Source organism: Sparassis crispa, assembly GCF_003851025.1.
Source record: "Sparassis crispa DNA, contig_000007F, whole genome shotgun sequence".
NCBI lineage: Eukaryota > Fungi > Basidiomycota > Agaricomycetes > Polyporales > Sparassidaceae > Sparassis > Sparassis crispa.
This window is the reverse complement of record NW_020939754.1, coordinates 569,340-586,952: the sequence shown is the minus strand read 5'-3', so window position 1 is coordinate 586,952 and position 17,613 is coordinate 569,340. Positions and strand designations below refer to the sequence as shown.

Below are 17,613 nucleotides of genomic sequence, written 5' to 3'. Positions count from 1 at the left end.
GTTCTCTGACGATTCCCATCTCCAAATCTGTTCCTAGGTGGAAAATGCATGGGATAATTACATAGAAGCTGGTTCCTTTCAGATGACGGAGGTTGACATCCAAAGTTGGTACGTGGTTTCTGTACTGCAGATGTTTAGTCGTTTACACTATCCCTAACAAGATGAATCGCGTATCGTGCGTGTTGTTCCCCCACTCTGGTTCTCGTAGAGATCGTTCTTGCCCTCTTCCCAAACATGACAGATTGGACAGCATTGGGATCGCAGGCTTCTCGCACGATTTTGGCACCCTAAAGGGGAAGCAGTCTACAGCTGCCGATGTCATTGAATCATTTAGAAGAGCGAAACCTTCCACAGCTGTGTGCATCCCCTTCCTCCTTTCTAACGTCTTTCCTTTCCTGAGGAAGCTACCCACCCAACTAGAAAGGCTCATCAGACAACTGAATGCCAGCATAGGAGTTGTTGCAGATAAATTGTTTCGGACACCAGAAACGAAGATGTCGAAGCGGCGAAGAGGGAGATAAATCCGTCCTTGGTCTACTAAGTATGCATTACTTATTCACTTCCCCCTGAATCTGTGATCGACTTTCTTTTGTACAGTTAAAGCGGAAAACAATGAGGCGGCACTCCACATGACCCACGAAGAAGTAATGGCGCAATTTAGTCCTTTCAATCAATTGCATTATTCCAACCTCATATTCATGCTTCGTGTTAGATAAAGGTTCTGATGTTGGCAGGCTACGAGACTACATCCGGTAAGACTTTTCCCTTGTCTGACTCCCGCAAGATTTCTGACGTTCGTGTCCCCATAACCGTCAGTTTAACGGTACACATCTTTCTGACGTATTACGGTTCATCTCTGAGTCTGCGCCACGGTCCGTACAGGGGGCGTTTATCAAACTGGCTCGAAAGCCCGAGGTTCAGTCCAAGCTTCGTGATGAACTCTCTCTGCTCTCCGTAAATGACCCTACATGGGAGCAACTGACCAACGGCTTACCATACCTTGATGCTGTTGTCCACGAGATTTTCCGGCTCCGTGCCCCAATCCCTGATATCGCAAGGGTAGTATGTGTCGTATTGATACGACAGCATCGTGACACGGTGTGATTTGGATTTGGATGTAGGCTGACGTGATACCCGTATATCCACTCCCATGCAGTCAGCGTCGGATGCTCTGGCCGACCAGGTCGCCATAACTAAAGGATAGGGAGTTGTCGTTCCTATGGACTGGATGAACCGGTCGACTGCCATATGGGGACCTGACGCAGGAGTTCATACCGGAACGGCAGTCGCAGAATCTGCCGATGGAAGCCCAAGATATCCAAGGACATCGTCATCTGCTAACCTTTTTGGATGGCCCAAGGATATGTCTTGGACGCGCATTTGCGCTGGCTGAATTCAAGGTACTCTCAGTCTCCTTGTGCTACAAGCCGCAGATTGATCGTTTGATGAACTAGCTATGCAAGGCAGTCCCCTCCGTTCTTGTCCGTGATTTCACCTTCAAGTACAAAGATGGTCCGAAGGTATCTGGAGAGGAAGATATACAAGTTCCCATGCGCATTCGGCGGGTGGAGTGACATGGTCAGGCTAGGTACTTGGTTCAACCAATCAACTTCAAAGCCAATTGAAATGCCTGAACTGCAATTTCTCCGTTGTTTTTTGTCGATATTCGTACTGCTTCAAGGAATGCACTACATATCACAAAGGTCACCCTCGGAGACACGGGTGGGAGCGTGAAGCAAGGCAACTCAAGGACCGGATATCCGTCGATGTATTTACATCGGGACAACAACTTGGGAAGCTACAGTTTGTATCACGAAGTCATCCGCCATCCGTCCCCCGTTTTGTTGACTGGGACGCAGAACACGGCGTCCATCCCGTGTACTTCCTCTCTGTACACGGGAATTCCAAATTTGTCAACCTCGATGCGCGACTTCAAGTTGAATGGAGCATAATCGTCGCTCTCTTGTTGGCGTAGAGCCTTTAATAGCTCTATCTTTTGTGCGCGGTAAGATGCACGAGCACTCTCTTCGTGGGTATGCCTAGCTGCTGCCTCGCGCGGAGTTGAAGGTGGTGGCAAAGCGGCAAGGAGGGGATCAATGCCGTACCTAGACGTACGATCGGTTAGTACTCTGCATTACTATCACTGTGAAGACGTTAGACTGACTCTACGTAGAGCTGAGAGCGAAGGTCGGAGGCGGAAACATCCACTTGACGGGCTGCGGCAAGAAGTCGCTGGTACATGACGAACAATGCTCCAGCCTCATGTTCTTCAATAACCCTTCGCTGGAGCACCTGGCATACCGACAACGTACATCAGCCTTCGGCCAGAAAAGCATATTCTTGAATGTTTCTCACCGTGAACATTATACCCATGTCTGCATTGAACGTGACGCCCCAGTCATGACCTCCTCGTCCATACAGTCTGTACAGGTGATCCGAATTGTGCATGTAGTCAAGCTGATGCAGCAGCATATCCGACAGTCTGGCTCCAGGCTTCATGTATTGTGTGTCCAACTCATACCCTTTCTGCTGCAAACCCAGTTTCTTCCAATCAAACCTACCCATACGGTGCCCGAGCACAAACTCCGCAATAGGCTTGACTTTCTCAAATGACGCCTCTTCCATGACGGACCAACCGTTAGGATGGGGACGTGGACTGGTACGAGGAGGGGAGAACTCGGAGAGCAAAGGAACCGGGCTGTTCGCAGTTTCCTGGTCATTCTCTGAACTACAGGACCGCTTCGCGCAGGTGATAGTCCCAAGCCCATGCTCCTTCATGATCTGCTTCAAGCGCTTCTCCGATAACATCCACGTTGGGTGCTGCTCCTTGAGTTGCACGAGGACCTTGGAGATTCCGAGGGTTGGCTGGGATCGACGCAATGCCTGGAGGACTGAGACAACAACATCTTCTGAAGGGTTGATGGACGTTGCTGTCAATCCATACAAGCGTTTTCTTAGGTGTAAGACGTGGCGCGGGAAAACCAAGTTCAACTCTTTGTCCGCGTATGATCACGTGAAGTAAGAAGAGGACCTCGGAAGATGTCTCCCGAGGTACTTGACACTATTATATGGTAACAGCCGTACGTTGAGTGTAGGATTGGCTATGGTGGCGAGTGTCACGCAAACCACTCAGGGGATGATTTCAAAGAACAATGCAAGATCGATCGAACTTTCCATAAGAAGTAAACAAGTATCTACATAAGGCACGTAGATACACGTGGCCACACACACACGAGCGCCAGCCACCGTTCCGAGTCCTTCGGACTTTCTGAGATCCACCGTACAACGTATTCGCTTGATAGGAAGGATATGGTTAGTGCAGGAGCATCTCGTCACCCGCACGAGATTGCCGTGGAGACTTGGGGCTCTATGTCTGTCAGAGTGCCCTCTGCAAAAAATAAACAGATTATATTAAGTATTCGATCATTTTATTAAATGGCCATGGCAGTGTCGCGCGACAACAACTCAGCAACATAGCGAGATATTCGAGAATCTCCAACTCTAGATTGATTCTTTCCTCACATCAAGCTCCAGTGCTCGCGCGGAAGAGCTCCAGGTACGCACGGAGGGTGTGGTAGGGTGCAGTCAAAAGTTGCTGCTTCTCCCACTGTACCGAGCATCCAAGAAGCAGAAAAGATCTGCGGCTGACAGATTCCTGTTAGCTCCACTTGATATCCTGAGTCATGATCGACGAACCCAATCATTTTGGAGCTTGTTGGAGCTAGTTGTGGCAGCTGTATGGAGAGGGAGTTTTAGAAATCACCATTATGGATCGTGCGAGGAACTCAGGAGGTGGCCAATGTCCACATAAGAATCATTTGAAGTATTGATATCTCGTCTCTACGACGTCTGCGCTTGTACAGATGGCCCACCAGAAAGCCTGCTCTGTCCTCCCGAGATGAAGTGAAGTGCAATGGGCGGATCAATTTGCGGAAGGATACTCCGGGTCTCAGCTAGAATCCGGCTTTCGAAGGGTATCACTGCCTCAGAAGACTTTCGGTAAGCAAGAGCACAACATGGACGATAATTGAAGCCAGTTACACGAGATACGGATGCGCCTTCAGCCTGAACATGCCTTCCGACGTCTGCACAAACGCATACTGGAACAACGCTTCTAAGACTACAGGATCCCAGGATCTTTAATACAAATTCTCCGTTATATGTTTCATAGCCTCAGCACTGATAAAAATTGTTAGCCGTTACATGGCTACTGGAAGGACCAGATGTGCTCACTGAGTTTTCTACAGCCACTGACGACCAAGGCAGAGCGCTTCGTATACACGTTCGAAAATGAATATGTCCTCGCGCGTGCGATATTCCGGCATTGACCCGGACTCCACCACGATCCAGGATGAGAAGAGCGCAGGAGATGATACACGCTGCCAAGAATGAGCCAAAAATGTACGAAATATACACCGAAGACTCACAGGGAACATGCTCCGCCCGAACGCCCGACCCCACGATCGCGCGGTTCGTTACACCGAGACTCGCGAGATTTCCGTAGTTCCGCTATGCACGCGCTGATCGGGAGAAGGTGAGTTCAATGTCTTCGGGGGGATAGGAGAAAAGAAAGTTCAGGATGTCTCTCGGGTAGTCTGCACAGTCGTCTTATTGCTTCTAGATGTGGTTCATTCGGCAGTGCATTGCCACCATGCTGGACACTATCAAGGCTCCAGACCTCTAGAATGTTAATCGATTGACCCAAAGTATTTATCAAAGAAGACAGCCGTTGCAACACAGACTCCCATGTCTGATAAAAAAACATTAGGAGAATTATGGGTACAACAAGTACGCTTGAACGCACTTCTTTGCGGGCGCCGACCCTCTGTACAAACACAAGCGTCAAGCCGGACCGAAGCTGTCAACTCTCCGTAGCTGCCATTACGTATCGATTCACAACCATCCACGGGGCTTCTCTCTAGAGTGTCGCGTGTCCATACTTCTCTCCTGTGCTTCCTTCAGTGAACCTAAACGCGCAATGGTCTGCACTATGGGCCGTTCCTTATCGCTCGCTGATTCTTCGGTCGGCGGAGGTACCCACACGTCAGATGCGCATCTTGGAAATGCAGCAGGGAACACATGGGTTGATACGCTGTACCCGGGACAGAACTCCATATCTCGCAAGGGAGACGGCAGCACCTAGTAGTCATCCAGAGGAGTCAGTGACGGGGGTTCCAGGCAGCAAGAAGCCGATATTTCACCGCCGTCTCTGTTCCACAGGTCGTGGTCGTGTTGTTGCATGACTCTTTTGTGCTGGTGCGGCATGAGTCGGGAACATAAAGTGGGCAAGCCCATGTGAATTTTTGTACGCACCATTGTCTCACGATCAATAATGGCCCCCGTCCGCCTGATGCTGGCCCAGAGAAGCTTGGAATGCAAGCGCTATCACCATAGTCCATTGGCCTGCATGACTTAAAGGAGTGTCTTTAAACTTGAGCTTTACATGTCAACCCGGAGAAAGACTGACCGAATATGGAGCATCGAGCCGAGAAGTAGGCGTGCAATATCCCAAAGGCAGGTCGTAGATACTCTGCTTCAACTTTCGTGCCTCAGGATATCCGTCTCTCACGCGCACAGATATCCGAAGGCCTGAGAAACGAAGACTATTGGAACTGCAACTGTCCTTGGAAAATCTGCCGACGTGCGCATAGGCTAGAAGAGGAGAATCGTATGTATTATATGTACATCGTACAACAAATTCGTTATAGCGTCTACAGGCATTCTACCGTTACAAATTAGTATAGTAGAAGATATTGCCGTTACAGGTAACAAGTAGACATGTCTTGACTTTCTAACGCTTGTAAGTTGGGTTCAAATGGAACAAACGATACGAAAATGGGGGTTAGGCTGCATCGCACGAGTATTACACGTTCTGGGGCTCCCCCGACTTTTCAAGGCGAGCTTCCTCGCGCCCCGACGAAATCGGCTTGTGCTGCTCGGCCTCACGCGTCTTCTCGACCAAATCCTTATGCGAGGTATAGCCGGCGGGCGCCCAGTTGCTGGAGGTCCACGGTCTGCAGTTAGGATCGCAGTACATCTGAAGTCTTGTCAGCTCCTTGGCAATTATGCGAGAAGCGGTGTCAACCTACCATGTCGACGTTTTCGAGCGACAAGTCCGACGACTCATAGAGGAAGAAGAATACGATGACGGCTCCAGCGAGGTTACAGGCTATGCAGGATGAATAAGCCAGTGACAAGGAGAACGGTAAGAGATTACCACTTACAAGCAAAAACGAAGCCGTAGCGATAAGCAATGTCCTTGACAATGAACGGTGTGAAGAAGGCGAGGAGGAAGTTCCAGAGCCAGTTGCTCGCAGTGGCGATAGATGCTTGCTTGGCACGCAGGCGAGTGGGGAACGTCTCACCGGTTAAAATCCAGACGCCGCTATATAAAGAAACTTGATGAACACGCGGACCAGACCTAAAAGAAATAACGTACGGTGCCCAAGTCTGTGCATAGCCGAAGATAAAGAGGCAAGCGCTAACAATCATGACTACGTTCCGGCTTAGTCCAGGGTCAATAGCTGCACAAAAAGTAATCACACGTACGTTTGCCAATACCCTTGTTGCCAATAGGATCCTTCGCGGTACCCGCTGCAGCAAATACGAACAACCAGGCCGATTGCCAACACCCACCAATCATGAGCGGCCACCGACGACCATACTGTGCGAAAGTGAAAAGTCCGCGTTAGAAAAAGAGTAATACGTCACTACAGGCCAGACATACCCTATGCATGATCCACATGCCGCCAAACGTACAGACGAAGTTGACAGCGCCAAGGATGATCTGGGTGACGTAGGAATCGCTAATACCGACGGATTTGAAGATTGTGGCACCGTACTGAAGCAAGATATCAGTGGATGAAGATTGACACTAGAAACGAAATGGTACTCACGTAGAAGAAGTAGTTGGCACCAGTGAGTTGCTGGAACATCTGAAGCACCGCAACTGAACCAACGTCAGTGGCACTCAATGGTTCGAATTCGAGAGATGACAAGCATACCGAGAATTGTGCGGTACAGCTGCTGCCGCTCTGGCTTGAAACAATCGATCCAGCCAGCTTGCTCCTTCTTCTCCTGCTCTACCGCTTCCTTCATATCCTCCATCTATTAACGATCATCCGGGTGAAGTTAGAATTATATCACAAATAACAATATAAACGCCGCACACACCTCGCGGGTAATGACGAAATGATCCTCAGCCTCTGCGTCGGGGACACCACGCACAATAGCCATCGAATGTCTTGCTTCGGAAAGCCGTCCTCTCGTGGTAAGCCATCTAGATCGTTTACTACTCAGCATGTCTTATGAAGTCGTGTGAATATAGAACACACCTGGGACTCTCAGGCATGAAAAGGATTCCGACACCAAGGATGATCGGCCAGATAAAGCCAATACCGACCACAGTCCGCCACGATCCCGACTTATGGATGGATCGCGTCCCAATTGAAATACAGTCTAGAAAAGACCGTCAACAGAGCCCGTGGATGTTTGAACGTGGGACTTACAGGCGATAAGAATACCGAAGGTGATGAAAAGTCTGCAGACGGCACGATGGTCAGAAAACCAATCCTTGACAAACAATAATACTCTGCACGCACTGGTACGTCGCAGTAAGCGCTGAACGAATTTGAGGTGGAGCCGTCTCGGATTGGTACATTGGGACAGCCGCACTGAGTGCTCCTACACCCAAGCCACTGATGAGACGTCCTACGGCGAACTGTTGCCAAGTATGTGTTGTTGTGATTTGGATGATCACACCGATCATGAACATTACACACTCCGCGGTCATCGCGAGGCGACGACCGAGATAGTCCGCAGTTCTGGAACAAGAAACGTAAGCGAAAGGCACCAATGAAAATGGCGAAGATGACTCACGGGGCACCGAAGAGGGCACCAGCCAACGTACCGATACTGAGGAGCGAGACAATGAGGCCTTCGCGGACCGTGGAGAAGGCGCATGTGCTAACGTCCCCAGGAGTCGTGCATTTGGAGAAACGGAGCAAGAAGTCGTCCATGAGAAGGATATCGGATATTTGACCCGTGTCATACTGTATAAATGCGTCAGACGGTCCATCGGAACGCGACGTTCATGAGGTTACTCACTCCGAAGATGAACTAAGCGACATGGAGCGTGGTCAGATAGGTGTATATTATGGCGCACATCCGGAGCAATACTTACACCGCCCATGGAAGCTACCACGGCGAGCATAACTGCCACCCACCCAATGGGTACACCTTGCCTGGACAAACATGGAGCGTTAGACCGAGCACGAGCATGTGGATTCAAGTGGACCTACGTGTAGAAAAGAGGCATGATGCGGACGAGGTGCGGGGATTAGAGTATGTGACTGGGGAGGTACTGAAATTGAGGGAGGAAGTGAATGGGAAGCCGACGATGTGTGGGGTGGACTCTTATACGAAGGCCCATCGGCAGCGGTCACACGGGATCTGGGAGTATGTGTGACATCACTTAATCATCCAGACGGCGGTGGACATCCTCGACCGCTCTGCGGCACACTGTGCATGTGGGTAGACTCGCGTAGTCAGTCGGAGCCCGCGAAAGCGCTCTCCCGCGAGTATGGTCCGGACCGGACCTGAGAACCGGGTGAGGTGTGTCCAGGCTTCGGCCGGTCAAAGATGAATATTGAACGCTGGAGCAACTAACTGTAGCTCGAGATGAGTAAAAGATGAGACCCGCACACGAAGCAAGGCTTGCACAGTGCCCTGGATCCCAGCTGCTGTTTGACTCAGATGGCTCTGAACCCCGCATCTCTGTCTTACCTCCACGCTCCGCAGCAAGTATGACAGATGCGGGGCTTGATGCATTGATGCATGATGCCGGTCCTCGATTCCGATCAGAAAGAATAGGATGGTTATAGGAAAAAATGAGCGGGATGAAAAACTTCGGCACCGCGTGGCTGAGCGCTAGGAACGGTAGCATGACGTCATCAGTAGCGTGTCCACCCGAAACAAGTAATCAGTAAGCCCCAGTGCGGTACGAACAGGGGAGACTGTCTTGACCAAGGCTTTCTGAGAGGTTGATTGTTGAAGGATTCTAGACTGGGTCATCGACACCAGGAACCGCTAGCCTTCACGCGAGACCACAATATATCATGATGCAACGATCCGGGTTTGAATTTGAAGCTTTGAAGCTTGAATGGAATTGGACTGCAAGGAGCGCCGGAGCATACATGCCATGGCTAGTAATCGTGTGCAAACGGAATGGAACGCGTACTCGACCTCTCGTTGTGGCGGCTTCCACTTGGCTTCCACACGGCACATCTGAACATATTGTCACAAGGCAGTCTGGTAAATGTATCATTCATACGCTCGAAGACGAACTCCATAATAGGCCCGTCCTGCATGAGCTGTCAGATGATCTTTCACCTCAGCGAAGGAGACACGAAGATCTGACGCTAATGGTCAATTGCTGCCATATTAGAGCACTATGTTGATCGTCAACCATGAGCCCTGGACGACATTACGTCCGAACCTCCATCTGATTCAAAGTAGACGTACAAGCACCAACGTCCCGTGAACTGTCCTTGCGCGCATCACTAGAATTGGCGAGCTTCAAAGCTTTCGACGATTGTTCTTCCACTGAGTCAAGTTCCTGAACAAGAAAGTGCCCTGGAAGTACCGTCCGATCTGGACCGACACACAAGGTGCCTGCGCACGGAGTAACCTAGGTCTTTCGAGAAGCTGCCTCTCGTCGGCCAGCGCAGTCCGAAACAGAGGCTGGAGGACAAGGCGAGAGCAAGTGCCGCTCTGGACTGTTTCAGGCGAAAAGGTACCGCCTCAAAGGCCATGTCGTGACCGGCGCTATGGCGTTACAAATCCGATGGTCCGGAAAATCTGGGCTCAGGCGGGGTCGCAATTATTTCATCCGCATTGGCGGGAATGCACCTGCCCCCACAGATGTTTGGAGCGCCGCTCGTCCTCTCAGGCACCAGGCTCTCGGGGATAAAATATTTTGCCCACATACCGAACTGCCGCTGCCGAGCAATAAGCCGAGCACGTGGCAAATTTGCCAGTAGCAGTATGTACTGTCACTGCGCTCATCCTTTCAGACAGAGAGGTTCTTCCAAACAATGAAAACAATGAACTCTTATGTACATCTAGTCTTCATTTTGTGTACAACGATCCAGGAAAGGTGATCAAATTTTGCAGCAGGACTCCAGGTAATGTTCTGTTGACTCATCCTCGGCAATGGGCTCAGATAGTCAGTGCATACAGGCTTTGCATATGACGCATCGCGTTACATGAGATCTAAGGACGTGTTTCTGAGAAGAAACCGTACATGCTACTCCGCCTATTCGACCAGACGAACCACAACGAACCATGACATGAATCGCGTCTTGCGCACTGTACTCATCTCCCCGGAAGGCATTTGTCTACAGCTTCGCAGCTTCAGCTTGCTGCCCTACAGTGCTCAGCTTACTCACCGTATCTCATCTGGGAGCCCGTGTGTTGGGATGTCTTCACATTCACGTCCTGGCATGACTTTTTTTTTCAAACTTACACCCACCACTGGACTTCAGACCTGAATTTGCTGGTAGGATACTCGTCGAATAGTCTAGATATCCTGGCAGTATTCGGTAAATTCTCTGCACTTGTAATTGGCCAAATGTCGAAGCAAGTTGTCCAGAGCATGACTAAACGCATGGATGCCCAGTAGAGGCACTAAATTCTCGGAGACAGCATTCAAATCACATTTCCTGCAGCTGGTATGTACGTTACTGCCAGAACTTGCCGGATATCTCAGGTATTCGGGCAATATCCAGCGGTGAGTTTCCTTTGATGCAGTCCATCTCCGAGTCCATTCATGCATGTATCGAACTGAGTGATATTTTTGCCCGTGACCGTACCGCTTAAAGATAAATGCAACATCTGATTGGCTGGCACTTTCAATATCGAGCGTCAGCGAACCTACAACGACACGTCAACGTCTCATTGCGCTCACTATATCTGAGCGAGACATATGTGTTCTTTATATTTACACTGAGTATAATGCATCACCTCTCGAACTCCGAAGTGTTGCGCTCTTCCCACTTACAATCTCATAAATTTATCTGTCTCGCTGTATCCCAGTTGTCGAGTGACTGACTCATCCTTTTTATCTTCAGATGCAGCCCCTCTGCATAGCGACATACTTTCGAAAGGACAATAGGGTTCAACGCGGATTGTGCATTTCCATAGGTGCCAAAGTGTCTCCGTCGCCTCGCCTCTCGCGAAGCTCAGGAAGCATCAAGCTCGACGCAGCGTCATTTTCTAGTATCTACAGGTAAGGTACTTTTGCTTTGCTCTATTTCTTCATTCAGGCATGATACACATATCATGGAGCCCATCGTCTATGTTTCAGTCCCTGCTGTTGTTCCTGTCATTTCCCTCCTATGATCATCTGTTGATTCCTGTGCTCTTTCATAAGCTTTCGACTTTTCGACAGGTTTTCTGGGCTCCATATAGCCCGGCTGAGCCCGCTTGCACTAGGGAGGTGGAGCATCACACCAATGCTGCATTTTAACAGATGCTGAAGTGTCTCTCCCTCTGAGAGAACACCCCGGGTTAGAGCTTTCTATATGCCCTGAAACATCATCATGTGGACTGCAAATCTAAGAGGTGTCGAGCCCGACACGACATCGAGTACCTCAGGTGAGCCAAACTGAGCTGTGCTGCTACCAACGTGAGTATGTGACATTGCATGACACGCATCGTGCAGTATGTACTGATTGACAAACTAAACACACTCCCTGGACATTCTTTCTGTCAGCCAGCACATATAAGTGTGCATCGCACTCCTTTAACCATCTGAGCATTGTTCCGAAAGTTGGATTCCGCCACGTATCCTGTGCTGCGTGGCAATGCTCAACACAAGCAAGCCTGTTCATCCAGCACTTCGAATGCTGCCGCTGTACCTATACCTCCTTACGCTGTTGTCGCCTGATATCAAGTTAGCTTGTGCTTAACTCGGAAGCAGACGAGCTGCTCTTCCTGGCATCTCTGGTGATTTTGACATCGATAATATTGTACTTAATCACCGAACAGTCGGCATCTTCAGCTGCGCCACTTTAATTCCCGTGGCTCTAATTTCTTAGCCGTAGCATTGTATTACAGTAATTGAACTACAAATAAATATCCTGTTGTTACCAGTTGCACTGTCCCGGTGGTGAACCTTTCCGTGAAGTTGGCGTCAGTGTCCTGGCAAATGTGAGAAGAAACCGAGAAAATGAGAAAAATAAATTTTGCTGACTACGTTAGGACCTTGAGAAATGCCATTGACATCCCTTGGCATGGCACGGGTAACTGCTAGTATTAAACAAAGCGTAGGTTGTGGAGCTGGTTGCGTTGAACGCCATATCTGGAAGTTGTAGGTCCACTGCCCCATTACATAATGTTGGAGGCGCAGTCAGCCCAGAAAGCTCGGCCAAATCCCGACTCCGATCCCAACCATCATCTCAATCATGGCAAGTACCAAAGTGCGTAACGCCTGATCGCATGTGTAGAAGGCTCGCTCAGTGACCACTCTGTTCTAGGGACCAACCATTGCTTCCAACAAGCTTGCTATGTCTCGCGCGCTCGGCGCTGCATTCCTGAACCACCAGGTCGAGCAACTCGAGAAGACAGTAACGAACACTGGGCCGGGGGCGGCGAACTGGAGGGACCATCGCCGCAACCACGATGGTGTGCATCCGGACAAGCGCACTCGTAATGCCCCTACCCCGAAGGGTCCGAAGGGGAAGGATGGCGAGGCCACGGATGCAGACGGTGGTGAGGACAAGGTGAGACGACGGGACGGACACAAGGATGCGGATGTGGTAGTGGTGGATGCTAGTGTGTTGGTGCATGCGCTGCCGCAATTGAAGAAATGGTGCAGAGAGTGGAGAGAGGAGGTGGTAATCGTGCCCCTGGAAGGTGCGTACCCTCAGTGCGCCACCGACTGATCTTAACACTATGCACAGCATTGAATACCCTTGACCTACTCAAGAAGGGCACGAGCACGCTTGCGCAGCGTGCACGCGCCGCATCGCGCATCCTTGAGGCTCAAGTCGGCACCAACCCTCGTATTCGCGTTCAGCGGGACGATGCGTTCGTCCTCTGGGACAGCATGTTCCACGACCAGCCACTTAATGTCAATGCGACTGGTTCGCCCGAGTGGGTTCGCCGGACGATCTGCTGTGCGCGCTGGGAAGTTGAACACGCTTCGGACGAGGTTGCACCGGGTGGAGCCAAACCTCACGTTGTGCTAGCAGTGCTCTCTCAAACTTCTGAGCACCAACATGACGTGGCGCCTACACCTCTGGCGTCCGCTTCTCCTGTACCCCTCCCGGCGCCCCAGATGAACAGGTATGAACCGCGGTCTTCTGGAGCCCTTGTTTCTGCTTGGGCGAAGAAGGCCGGAATCGAGCTTCTCGATGTCTTTTCTCCTCCGGGTTCTACCCCGACACCGGCTAATGGGGCTGCGAAGGACCCCACCAATGTACGGCGTTCCGGGGAGCACCAGAGACGCTCTGCGGAGGAAGAGCGTGGGAAGCGTGGTGGCTTTGCTGTTGGGGGAGGTGGGCGCGGCCGGCGAAACTCGTACAACAGGAACGGAAACGAGCGAGTTGCTCAATGCACTGCTGCCAGGCCGCCTTCCAGCTCTGGCTTGGTGGAGCGTCCGCCAGCCGTGATGGCCATGATGGAGATGGTCGCGCAGCCCAGCCGTGTTGTCCGTGTTCTTGCCAGAGGCGAGAAACTCGAGCCTGATTCATAGGAGCTGTGGCGTGCCAATTAGCGCTTCCTCCAGTGAGTCACAATGTGTCATGCCCTTGGGATCGTCTTTGACAGATCCAGCAGACCGCAGGTTTAGATAAAACCACGGACCCAACGTAGAGGTTTCCATCTGTCCCTGCATGCACGCAGGTGGATGGATTTGGCCGCTCTCTTTCCCGGTCCGCTGAGCCTTGCGCTGTGCACGCTGATGGTTCTGAAGGAGAGCCATGGACGAGATCTGCTTCGATCAGGATGTCAGGTGGCACCGTGGACTGAACTGGTATGGAGATGGAATTCTGAGGTTTGCATAACAGAAGATCTGATGGCCATTTCTCTCTCTTCTTTCTCTCTTCCGTTCCCATTCTGCGATCCTAAAAGGTGGCCCTTTGTCTGGCTTCCGAATTCACTTTATCGCTGCATGCCCTTATCATTGTACTGTCTGTCTATTTTTTCTTGTCCTCCTATGTTGAATCATACTTTTTGTATCTCCATGACGGCCTGGGTTAATCTTCCCTACGGCCAGATCGAATCAATGGTCATGCATCTTCCTCTGGCAGTGATAATGACACTATACAACAACTGATAATATATGGATACCACGAGCTCCAGACGTAACACACGTTTACTTCGACGAGTCCTTTCCCGACGCTTGTGCCTGCAGTTTGGATTGCATGATGTTGAGCAAAAAATTCATGTTGTCCTGCTTCTTCTGTATTGTTTCTTGCAGGGACTCAAGATTCGTTTGGATGTAGTTCACCTTCGATTCATAGTGCTTCCAAGCCTGTGCACGCGACTAGTAGAATATGAATCGCACGTCAACACTGTGCAGGGCAATTAGCTTACCTTCTTCACATAGTAACCAGTTCCGATGTCTACAATGACGTTCTCGAGGTCGCAAAGTTTGCCAGGGACATAAAGCGAATTCGTCAATGGTACCAGCACCGTCTTGTCTGTACGGAAGATGGGTCAACCAAGTCATCATAACACAAACCATCATACGGACCCTTGTTCTTGGGGCTCACTTGACGGACGTTCTCAATACAGGCCTTGAATTTGGCCTGAGCCTGCCTCAGCTGCGTGAAGGAATTGGAGAGCAAATTAAGTTCCTGTCCCAAGGCGATATGAGCATCGACGGCCGGGAATCAAACACAATCACAGACCTCTTCAAGTTGCTTCCGAACCTCCGCCAGCTGAGGTAAATCCAAATCCGCAACATTGATCTGTTGAGCCTGAGCAGACGCCATGCTCGTCAACGGTGAGCAAGTACAAGCTTACTGCCAGTGATAATCTACATGGTTAGCCTCTTATCTTATCCACTTTTTTCTCACGGATCCTCCGTATTCATTTGGCGCCTGCCATTACGGTGCTCACATGCACAGCTTCGGGAGGACGTGAATTCCCTTACCTCGACGGTCTCAACGGTGCCTGGTGGTGGTCGACAATTACCCCCCTTCTCGGTCTTGCTAGGTGGCTGCGGCAGCGACTTCTGCAATCCCTGCTCGTCTTTACCCTACTAATTCAGGTCGTCTAGCAACGAGTTATCTTCCTCAACTTCTACAAGTGCTGCGTTTCAATTGTGATCGAACGCGTAGCTGCTGCCTGCAGACCTTTATACACTGCCTTGGTACTTAGAGGGTCTTAGGATCCAGTAATACCAGTTTGAGACCATGCAGTCATCGGATTCATCCGGGAAGGTACCTCAGGACATCAGTGAGTGTTGAGACGTTCTATGCAATGGGACGTTCTTCACGCGTCCGGTCAGTTGCCATATTCCATGCCGCCTTCCATCCGACACAGGGAAATATAATTGACTGGTCTCTGAAAGCAAGCGATGGTGCGTTCATCCCGTCAGTCGTTCCGTCGCAGCTATGACTTATATCGCATGCAAGACCTGGACTTGACCCATGTAGAATTTAGCTGTCTACCCAGCGGTCTGCACCTCATGGAGCGGGATGTAGTGTACGTGCTCCATCCCACCATTATTGAACGTGCGCTTTATCTCTCCGGATGCCTAGATACTTTACGAAAGACGACCATGCTGGGGTATGCGTCTTCCAGCGCCGGCAGACATCAGAGCACGGCCATCGGGGATTCCGCCTTTCATCGCTAGGCATCTTACTTGCGAGGTCGACACGTCCCCGCCCTTGGCGGCATGTCCCGGCATTGAAGGCACTCGTGCATACTATTTACTCGTCACTAGGGGACAGAGACATCTTAGTCCCGGTGGACAGCTATTGGGACCCCGCACGAGCATTTTTCGCAGAACGGCAGGTGCATCGAGCGGACCTTGGCGGTGCAGGAGATTGGAATGGTTGGACCATGGAGCTGGACAGCGACGCATCATACATGAACCCAACAATGCACCTCGCACATATACTGCGCATTCTCGGCCCGTCCTGCCTCACGCTTTACAAGCACGTCCTTGGGCGTCGGCGCATTCTCATTTACACACTACCCCCCGTTGAGGCTGCATGTATCTTGTGCCAGATCGCGGCTGATATATGCTACGAAGACCAGAAGGATGGGGGTGTGAGCGGATACTCGGATGAAGACGTTCCCGAGGGAAGGTTGAAGGGTAAGTGCAAGGAGGGAGTGAAGGTCCTCGGCGTGGTCACCCTCAACGACCTAGACAAGCTGGATGTTGAGAGCAAGACGGGACGGGGATGGATTGCCTGCACGACCGACGCACTGTTCCTTGAGAAGCCGGCTTATTACGACCTGGTAATTGACCTGCGGACGTCGACTCCAAACACACGCCCCACATTTTATGTCCCTAAATTAACGGAGCCGTCAAACGGTCGTGGACCATCATATCGACTATCAGTCGTGCGGTTCACATGGAGCGACGTGAAGCTGGTGTGTCCCATGATCCATGTTGACTTTGTGGACACAGCTGAATCGTGCTTCAGTGGACTGAGCTCGATCGGTTATTGCAGCTGGACTCGGGAGACTGCAACGACGTCTGCTGCGATGCCACGGGCGCGAGCATCAAGTCCCGCACCAGCACCAGCTCATCGTGGACAGATATTTGGCGCGTATACGAAGATGTATGCGTCATGTGTGCGGGCCTCTGGATGGGCTCATGGCGCGGTACGCCGGTGGCGACGTACTCATCCATCAATGGACGATCGGAGAATTGGGGGAGCATCCGACTGGAGGGGAACGATGACGTTGCTCTGCGCTCTCACCCATACGTGCGGAGCGTCGGAATGGGGATCGAAGGCCGTCCTGCCCCCGATGCGACAACGTCGTCTGCACGCTCTCGTCCGCTAAAGCGGACAAGCGGGATGTCTATCTGGACGCTGACTGGTAGCAAGGGCGATCCCTCTGTCAGTAACGGTGCAGACCCCAGCCGCGTCCCGAGCTCCAGTGCTCGTGCCAAGGATCAAGCAACGGTCGGCGTTGACGAGGTGGACGAAGCTAGGAGGGATCGGCGGGTCTTGACGACGCTCGCGCTCCTCCAGACGTTCCACAGCCATACGACGGTGATGCTCGTACGGTTGGCCGATTTGTTGCCGCGACGGTCACAGTCCCGCTCCGAGGGGCTCAGCACAGTGAGCTCGGTGCTTCTGACGCCGAAGGATGTTATGTCGTTCGAGTTGGGCCCGTTCAGTGCATTAGATGCACGGTTCGTGGAGTGGCTCGCAGATGAGTATAGTGGAGGTATCAGAGTGATTGTACGACGAAGTTGGCGAGATCTAGTCGGACTTATACTGGGTTTCGGGTAAGCAATACGTTTGGATGAGATTTTTAACATTTACACTACCGCTAGCTCAGCGTGAACTGTATACTTTGGTTTTGAATTTTAAATGAGATCGTATTGCATTGCATACCCATGACTTAGTCTGATTCCAGACA

General features: G+C 51.1%; 5 protein-coding genes across 5 annotated transcripts; 2 read left to right on the top strand and 3 right to left on the bottom strand.

The window, feature by feature from the left end:
• Positions 1-1,810: 1,810 nt before the first annotated feature.
• Positions 1,811-2,808, bottom strand: SCP_0801900 (hypothetical protein; the record flags this gene model as incomplete). The annotated part of the gene is made up of 3 exons (XM_027760781.1): positions 1,811-2,105; positions 2,165-2,292; positions 2,356-2,808. The coding sequence occupies 3 exons, from the start codon at positions 2,806-2,808 to the stop codon at positions 1,811-1,813; spliced, it is 876 nt and encodes a 291-aa protein (XP_027616582.1).
• Positions 2,809-5,863: 3,055 nt separating this feature from the next.
• SCP_0801890 (High-affinity glucose transporter ght2) lies at positions 5,864-8,317 on the bottom strand (the record flags this gene model as incomplete). The annotated part of the gene is made up of 16 exons (XM_027760780.1): positions 5,864-6,037; positions 6,090-6,169; positions 6,225-6,385; positions 6,440-6,494; positions 6,550-6,664; positions 6,728-6,841; positions 6,897-6,949; positions 7,005-7,107; positions 7,174-7,279; positions 7,335-7,458; positions 7,509-7,540; positions 7,602-7,823; positions 7,879-8,051; positions 8,107-8,118; positions 8,183-8,243; positions 8,301-8,317. 16 exons carry the CDS (start codon positions 8,315-8,317, stop codon positions 5,864-5,866), a joined length of 1,602 nt encoding a protein of 533 aa, XP_027616581.1.
• Positions 8,318-12,464: 4,147 nt separating this feature from the next.
• On the top strand, positions 12,465-13,756 carry SCP_0801880 (predicted protein; the record flags this gene model as incomplete). The annotated part of the gene is made up of 3 exons (XM_027760779.1): positions 12,465-12,479; positions 12,537-12,915; positions 12,963-13,756. 3 exons carry the CDS (start codon positions 12,465-12,467, stop codon positions 13,754-13,756), a joined length of 1,188 nt encoding a protein of 395 aa, XP_027616580.1.
• Positions 13,757-14,377: 621 nt separating this feature from the next.
• Positions 14,378-14,999, bottom strand: SCP_0801870 (Probable prefoldin subunit; the record flags this gene model as incomplete). The annotated part of the gene is made up of 4 exons (XM_027760778.1): positions 14,378-14,548; positions 14,599-14,705; positions 14,759-14,861; positions 14,916-14,999. The coding sequence occupies 4 exons, from the start codon at positions 14,997-14,999 to the stop codon at positions 14,378-14,380; spliced, it is 465 nt and encodes a 154-aa protein (XP_027616579.1).
• A 423-nt stretch (positions 15,000-15,422) lies between these two features.
• Positions 15,423-17,483, top strand: SCP_0801860 (hypothetical protein; the record flags this gene model as incomplete). Its single annotated transcript, XM_027760777.1, has 5 exons — positions 15,423-15,465; positions 15,518-15,589; positions 15,645-15,714; positions 15,771-16,611; positions 16,665-17,483. 5 exons carry the CDS (start codon positions 15,423-15,425, stop codon positions 17,481-17,483), a joined length of 1,845 nt encoding a protein of 614 aa, XP_027616578.1.
• Positions 17,484-17,613: the final 130 nt, after the last annotated feature.